The sequence below is a fragment of the Entelurus aequoreus genome, linkage group LG08 (assembly GCF_033978785.1).
Source record: "Entelurus aequoreus isolate RoL-2023_Sb linkage group LG08, RoL_Eaeq_v1.1, whole genome shotgun sequence".
Lineage (NCBI taxonomy): Eukaryota > Metazoa > Chordata > Actinopteri > Syngnathiformes > Syngnathidae > Entelurus > Entelurus aequoreus.
In genome coordinates, this window is record NC_084738.1 from 75,424,076 (window position 1) to 75,433,366 (window position 9,291).

A 9,291-nucleotide genomic window follows, 5' to 3' on the forward strand; every position below is an offset into this window, starting at 1 on the left:
GTACCAGTATCCTACGTCAAACACACCATCAGCAGCTTCTCCATATTTTCAGGGATAAATGTCCGCCGTTGAGATGTTGTTTTTTAACATTCTCGGCTGGCCTTTTCGACTCATTCTGCTTCAGTAGATTTCGCCAAGACGTTAAAAACACCAAAGTTGAGGTACCATCAGCAGGTTCTCCATATTTTCATGGATATATGTCCGCCGTTTAGATGTTGTTTTTTAACATTCTCGGCTGGCGTTTTTCGACTCATTCTGCTTCAGTAGATTTTGCCAAGACGTTAAAAACACCAAAGTTGAGGTACCATCAGCAGCTTCTCCATATTTTCATGGATAAATGTCCGCCGTTTAGATGTTGTTTTTTAACATTCTCGGCTGGCGTTTTTCGACTCATTCTGCTTCAGTAGACTTCGCCAAGACGTTAAAAACACCAAAGTTGAGGTACCAGTATCCTACGTCAAACACACCATCAGCAGCTTCTCCATATTTTCATGGATAAATGTCCGCCGTTTAGATGTTGTTTTTTAACATTCTCGGCTCGCGTTTTCCGACTCATTCTGCTTCAGTAGATTTCGCCAAGACGTTAAAAACACCAAAGTTGAGGTACCATCAGCAGCTTCTCCATATTTTCATGGATAAATGTCCGCCGTTTAGATGTTGTTTTATAACATTCTCGGCTGGCGTTTTCCGACTCATTCTGCTTCAGTAGATTTCGCCAAGACATTAAAAACACCAAAGTTCAGGTACCAATATCCTCCATCAAACACACCATCAGCAGCTTCTCCATATTTTTATGGATAAATGTCCGCCGTTTAGATGTTGTTTTTTAATATTCTCGGCTGGCGTTTTCCAACTCATTCTGCTTCAGTAGATTTCGCCAAGGCGTTAAAAACACCAACGTTGAGGTACCATCAGCAGCTTCTCCATATTTTCATGGATAAATGTCCGCCGTTGAGATGTTGTTTTTTAACATTCTCGGCTGGCGTTTTCCGACTCATTCTGCTTCAGTAGATTTCGCCAAGACATTAAAAACATCAAAGTTGAGGTACCAATATCCTCCGTCAAACACGCCATCAGCAGCTTCTCCATATTTTCATGGATAAATGTCCGCCGTTGAGATGTTGTTTTTTAACATTCTCGGCTGGCGTTTTCCGACTCATTCTGCTTCAGTAGATTTCGCCAAGACGTTAAAAACACCAAAGTTGAGGTACCATCAGCAGCTTCTCCATATTTTCATGGATAAATGTCCGCCGTTTAGATGTTGTTTTATAACATTCTCGGCTGGCGTTTTCCGACTCATTCTGCTTCAGTAGATTTCGCCAAGACATTAAAAACACCAAAGTTCAGGTACCAATATCCTCCATCAAACACACCATCAGCAGCTTCTCCATATTTTTATGGATAAATGTCCGCCGTTTAGATGTTGTTTTTTAATATTCTCGGCTGGCGTTTTCCAACTCATTCTGCTTCAGTAGATTTCGCCAAGGCGTTAAAAACACCAACGTTGAGGTACCATCAGCAGCTTCTCCATATTTTCATGGATAAATGTCCGCCGTTGAGATGTTGTTTTTTAACATTCTCGGCTGGCGTTTTCCGACTCATTCTGCTTCAGTAGATTTCGCCAAGACATTAAAAACATCAAAGTTGAGGTACCAATATCCTCCGTCAAACACGCCATCAGCAGCTTCTCCATATTTTCATGGATAAATGTCCGCCGTTGAGATGTTGTTTTTTAACATTCTCGGCTGGCGTTTTCCGACTCATTCTGCTTCAGTAGATTTCGCCAAGACGTTAAAAACACCAAAGTTGAGGTACCATCAGCAGCTTCTCCATATTTTCATGTAAAAAATGTCCGCCGTTTAGATGTTGTTTTTTAAAATTCTCGGCTGGCGTTTTCCGACTCATTCTGCTTCAGTAGATTTCGCCAAGACGTTAAAAACACCAAAGTTGAGGTACCAATATCCTCCGTCAAACACACCATCAGCAGCTTCTCCATATTTTTATGGATAAATGTCCGCCGTTTAGATGTTGTTTTTTAACATTCTCGGCTGGCGTTTTCCGACTCATTCTGCTTCAGTAGATTTCGCCAAGACGTTAAAAACACCAAAGTTGAGGTACCAATATCCTCCGTCAAACACACCATCAGCAGCTTCTCCATATTTTTATGGATAAATGTCCGCCGTTTAGATGTTGTTTTTTAACATTCTCGGCTGGCGTTTTCCGACTCATTCTGCTTCAGTAGATTTCGCCAAGACGTTAAAAACACCAAAGTTGAGGTACCAATATCCTCCGTCAAACACACCATCAGCAGCTTCTCCATATTTTTATGGATAAATGTCCGCCGTTTAGATGTTGTTTTTTAACATTCTCGGCTGGCGTTTTCCGACTCATTCTGCTTCAGTAGATTTCGCCAAGGCGTTAAAAACACCAAAGTTGAGGTACCAGTATCCTCCGTCAAACACACCATCAGCAGCTTCTCCATATTTTCATGTAAAAAATGTCCGCCGTTTGGATGTTGTTTTTTAACATTCTCGGCTGGCGTTTGACTCATTCTGCTTCAGTAGATTTCGCCAAGACGTTAAAAACACCAAAGTTGAGGTACCATCAGCAGCTTATCCATATTTTCATGGATAAATGTCCGCCGTTTAAATGTTGTTTTTTAACATTCTCGGCTGGCGTTTTCCGACTCATTCTGCTTCAGTAGATTTCGCCAAGACGTTAAAAACACCAAAGTTGAGGTACCAGTATCTTCCGTCAAACACACCATCAGCAGCTTATCCATATTTTCATGGATAAATGTCCGCCGTTTAAATGTTGTTTTTTAACATTCTCGGCTGGCGTTTTCCGACTCATTTTGCTTCAGTAGATTTCGCCAAGATGTTAAAAACACCAAAGTTGAGGTACCAGTATCCTACGTCAAACACACCATCAGCAGCTTCTCCATATTTTCATGGATAAATGTCCGCCGTTTAGATGTTGTTTTTTAACATTTTCGGCTGTCGTTTTCCGACTCATTCTGCTTCAGTAGATTTCGCCAAGACGTTAAAAACACCAAAGTTGAGGTACAAACACGAATTAAAATGCTTTAATTGGTCATTATTTATTTTCCCCCGACAACTCCCCAGACTGCAATCCTAAAGACAGACCAAAACAAACCATTATATGAGGTTGTTATTGTTTTTTTAAATAAAAAATTAAGCGGAATTTCCCAAGTGCAGAGGGGAAGGCGAGAAGAAAGCAATCAGTTTTTATTACGCGTTATCTATTAACCACCGTCACGAGCTCTCTTTTTCCCACCAGTCACATATTAAATGCTGACGAATGTTCCTCTCGGTTCCTGTCAGTGATACTCACCAAAGTTGAGCTAGCAACACGCTAACTCAGCTAAGTGGCTAACCACGCCCCCTGTGCGTTATGACGTCGGCAAAGGACAAAAGCCCTGGTCTTAATCTCGCCGGCACACCCGCGCCAGAGGTGAGCGTTCGACCCCGTGACCTCCCGTGCGTCATGAAAGGCAAGACACAAGCGGGAGCAGTCACCTCGTAAAAGATGACGCCGACCCGATCGGACCTTTTGTGAGGGGAGACATTATCTGCGGACACTGCTGCTCTCCTTTCTTTTCATCAAATCAGACCCATAATTGACCCCAAAAAGCAAATATATGTCACGTTGTGTAAAAGGTAAATAAAAAGAGAATACAATGATTTGCAAATCCTTTTTAACTTATATTCAATTGAATAGACTGCAAAGACAAGATATTTAACGTTCAAATTGAGAAAAGTTGTTATTTTTTTGCAAATATTAGCTAATTTGGAATTTGATGCCTGCAACATGTTCAAAAAAAGCTGGCCCAAGTGGCAAAAAAGACTGAGAGAGTTGAGGAATGCTCATCAAACACTTATTTGGAACATCCCACGGGTGAGCAGGCTAATTGGGAACAGGTGGGTGCCATGATTGGGTATAAAAGCAGATTCCATGAAATGCTCAGTCATTCACAAACAAGGACGGGGCGAGGGTCACCACTTTGTCAACAAATGCCTGAGCAAATTGTTTAGGAACAACATTTCTCAACCAGCTATTGCAAGGAATTTAGGGATTTCAACATCTACGCTCCGTAATAACATCAAAAAGTTCAGAGAATCTGGAGAAATCACTGCACGTAAGCAAATGTATTACCGACCTTCGACCCCTCAGGCGGTGCTGCATCAAAAAGCGACATCAGTGTGTAAAGGATATCACCACATGGGCTCAGGAACACTGCAGAAAACCACTGTCAGTAATTACAGTTGGTCACTACATCTGTACGTCCAAGTTAAAACTCCTCAAATCGAAAGCCATTTATCAACAACACCCAGAAACCCAGAAAAATATGTATATATCTATACTGTATATAAAAATAAAAAATAAAAAAAATTAAATTATATATATATATATATATATATATATATATATATATATATATATATATATATATATATATATATATATATATATATATATATATATATATATATATATATATATATATATATATATATATATATATATATAAAAATAAACTCCTCTATGCAAAGCGAAAGCCATTTATCAACAACACCCAGAAACTAAAAAATTATAATTATATATATATATATATAGTTGAGGTTTCTGTGGTTTATCTGTTATACAGTGCTCAATACCGGGAATAGGGGATCGTATAAACAGGCTTGTCGGGATGATATAGTCTTTTGTGGTTTTTCCTGACCTAACATATATATATATATATATATATATATATATATATATATATATATATATATATATATATATATATATATATATATATATATATATATATATATATATATATATATATATATATATATATATATATATATATATATATATATATATATATATATATATATATATATATATATATATATATATATATATATATATATGTATATATATGTATATATATGTATATATGTATATATGTGTATATATATATGTGTATATATGTGTATATATATATATGTGTGTGTATATATATATGTGTATATATAACATACATATATATATATATATATATATATATATATATATATGTATATATATATATATATATATATATATATATATATATATATATATATAAACTCCTCTATGCAAAGCGAAAGCCATTTATCAACAACACCCAGAAACACAGAAAAAAATTATATATATATATATATATATATATATATATATATATATATATATATATATATATATATATATATATATATATATATATATATGTATATATGTATATCTATATATATATATATATATATATATATATATATATATATATATATATATATATATATATATATATATATATATATATACATATATACATATATATACATATATACATATATATATATATATATATATATATATATATATATATATATATATATATATATATATATATATATATATATATATATATATATATATATAATTTTTTTCTGTGTTTCTGGGTGTTGTTGATAAATGGCTTTCGCTTTGCATAGAGGAGTTTATATATATATATATATATATATATATATATATATATATATATATATATATATATATATATATATATATATATATATATATATATATATATATATATATATAATCACTCGTAGCATCATAGACCCCAACCACAATTTATTAAAATTCGTCAAAAAAATACGCAAAAGTTGAAAATACCAATAAACTTTGCTTTTAATGTCACAAGCAAGATTTTAGATGCTTTTAGACGGAGGAGAGGACCCGCTGCTCGTTGAGAAGAGTTCCACGTCTCCAAAAGTGTTTCAATAGAATAAGATAAAAGTCGCTACATTTGGTGCCTCTTTGAAAAAGAAAGTGTCTGAATTTTGCAGCCTGTTACCCAGCATGCCTTGCGGTGGGTAGATAAGGGTGTAATAGTGCGTGTATGTCGGTGTTTATTGTGTTAATAGCTCTATTGTTGTGGTGGATGTTGACGTTAGCGGCTGGTACTGACAATTCTGGACATAAATAATTCCATGGCAAGCAACTCGGTGGTTTTCCCTGAAAACGAGGAGCGCCATGGCGAGGGTAAGTATTGATCCCTGTGCGCTCACGCTGCCTGCGGACGTTGCCATAACTGCAGAAAAGGACAGATGGGAGCTGAGGTGTTAGCAACACCCGCCGTCTAATGATCCGCCTCGTTAAGCAGGTGTGCTAATGCACACCTTAGGAGTAGCCGGCTCGTGTTCACATTAAGCCGCTAAATTTGGACTCTTCGCAGCGCCTTTTGTGTGAGTGTGTGTGTGTGTGTGTGTGTAAGTGTGTGTGTGTGTGTGTGTGTGTGTGTGTTGAGGGGGGGAGGGGATGCACAATGGAGCGTTACCAAAACAACGTCCTCAGGTTGCCTATCAGGGAGAGTCTGACACCTCCACCGAGGGTCCCCTGATAACCTTTTAAGGCAACAGGAGACTGCCAGCTGCACTTATGAGCGCCTACTTACCGTACATTGTGAGAAAAAACTCATTAAAGTAAGTAGATTTTACGGTTAAAAATAATGGCAGCTCAGTTACTAGAATTTCATTGTAAAAATACCAGTGGTAAAATTTTTCCATTTACAGTAATACACCGGGAAAAATATTACGGTTTTGAAATTGCCACGATTTTTACTGTAGAAATAACAGAGGTAGGGTTTTTCTATCACTGTCTGTTTTACCGTGAAAAAATGGTAACTCGGTTTCCGGAATTTTACTGTAAAAATTAAAATGGTACCGTATTGACCTTACAGTAATGCACTGTAATGTTAAAATGACTAGATTTTACGTAAAAAAGAAACCCCGAAAAGTGGAAGCTCAGTTGCCAGAATTTTTCTGTAAAAATAATATTAGTACAGTTTTACAATTTACAGTAATGCACTGTATAAACAACTGTAAATTTTACGTTAAAAAAAACAACAAAAAACTAGAAGGTCAATTGCCAGAATATTTCTGTAAAAATAACATTGGTACCATTTTATAATTTACAGTAATGAACTGTAAAAACCAACTGTAGATTTTATGTAAACAAAAAACAACAACCTTGCAGCTCAGTCGCCTGAATTGTACTGTAAAAATAACATTGGCACCGTTTGTCAATTTACAGTAATATGCCGTACATTTTACGGTTAGAAATTGCCACGGTTTTACTGTAGAAGTAACAGTGGTAGGGTTTTCCTATCACTGTCTGTTTTACCGTGAAAAAAATGGTAACTCGGTTCCCGGAATTTTACAGTCAAAATAAAAACGGTACCGTGTTCACCTTACAGTAATGCACTGTAATGTAAAATGACTAGATTTTACGTTAAATAATGTTTTTTTAATTTTTTTTAATCAGAATTTTTTTGTAAAAATAATATTGGTACAGTTTTACAATTTACAGTAATGCACTGTAAAAACCAACTGTAGATTTTACGTTAAAAAAAACAACTAAAACTGGAAGCTCAGTTGCCAGAATTTTTCTGTAAAAATAATATTGGTACCGTTCTAAAATTTATAGTAATGCTCTGTAAAAATTATGATAGATTTTACGTTTAAAAAACCAAAACTGGAAGCTCAGATGCTAGAATTTTTCAGTAAAAATAATATTGGTACCGTTTGTCAATTTACAGTAATGCACCGTGAAAAACGAGCGTACATTTTACGGTTAGAAATTGCCACGTTTTTACTGTAGAAGTAACAGTGGTAGGGTTTTTCTATCGCTGTCTGTTTTACCGTGAAAAAATGGGGACTCGGTTTCCAGAAGTTTATTGTAAAAATAAAAATGGTACCATATTCAACTTACAGTAATGCGCTGTAAAAGTAAAATGACTAGATTTTATGTTAAAAAAAAAACTGGCATTTTTACCATTAAAAATGACCTTAATTTTACTTAAAAACTAACAGTGCTATTATTTTTCCTTAAAAAAGACCTTAAATTTTACTTAAAAACTAACAGTGCTATCCTTTTTTACGATTAAAAATGACCCCAAATTGTACTTAAAAACTAACATTTCTACCATTTTTACCATTAATAATTACCCCAAATTGTACTTAAAAACTAACAGTGGTACAATTTTTACGATTAAAAAAATACCTTAAATGTTACTTAAAAACTAACAGCGCTACCATTTTTCCCATGAAAAATTACCCTAAATTTTACTTAAAAACTAACAGCGCTACCATTTTTCCCATGAAAAATTACCCTAAATTTTACTTAAAAACTAACAGCGCTACCATTTTTCCCATGAAAAATTACCCTAAATTTTACTTAAAAACTAACAGTGCTACCATTTTTCCCATGAAAAAATACCCTAAATTTTACTTAAAAACTAACAATGATACCATTTTTACCATTAAAAATTACCCTAAATTTTATTTAAAAACTAACAGTGCTACCATTTTTCCCATGAAAAATTACCCTAAATTTTACTTAAAAACTAACAGCGCTACCATTTTTCCCATGAAAAATTACCCTAAATTTTACTTAAAAACTAACAGTGCTACCATTTTTCCCATGAAAAATTACCCTAAATTTTACTTAAAAACTAGCAGTGCTACCATTTTTCCCATGAAAAAATACCCTAAATTTTACTTAAAAACTAACAATGATACAATTTTTACCATTAAAAATTACCCTAAATTTTATTTAAAAACAAACAGTGCTACCATTTTTCCGATTAAAAATAACCTTAAAAATGTACTTAAAAATTAACATTGCTACCATTTTTCCGATTAAAAATTACCTTAAATTTTACTTAAAAACTAGCAGTGCTACCATTTTTCCCATGAAAAATTACCCTAAATTTTACTTAAAAACTAACAGTGCTACCATTTTTCCCATGAAAAATTACCCCAAATTTTACTTAAAAACTAACAGTGATACCATTTTTACCACTGAAAATTACCCAAACTTTTACTTAAAAACTAACAGTGCTACCATTTTTCAGATTAAAAAATTAAAAACTAACAGTACTACCATTTTTACCATTAAAAATTATCTTAATTTTACTTAAAAACTAACAGTGCTATTATTTTTCAAATTTAAAAAATACCTCAAATTTTACTTAAAAACTAACAGTGCTACCATTTTTCCCATGAAAAAATACCCTAAATTTTACTTAAAAACTAACAATGATACCATTTTTACCATTAAAAATTACCCTAAATTTTATTTAAAAACTAACAGTGCTACCATTTTTCCGATTAAAAATTACCTTAAATTGTACTTAAAAATTAACAGTGCTACCATTTTTCCCATTAAAAATTA

At 33.7% G+C, this 9,291-nt stretch overlaps 1 protein-coding gene across 1 annotated transcript in view; it reads left to right on the forward strand.

The window, feature by feature from the left end:
* The first annotated feature begins 3,414 nt into the window (after positions 1–3,414).
* Positions 3,415–9,291, forward strand: part of LOC133656449 (kinesin-like protein KIF19) — a 21,599-nt gene continuing 15,722 nt past the window's right edge. Inside the window, exon 1 of the mRNA XM_062057529.1 lies at positions 3,415–3,474. Coding sequence (XP_061913513.1) covers positions 3,415–3,474 — 60 coding nt within the window. The remainder of the gene's footprint in view (positions 3,475–9,291) is intronic.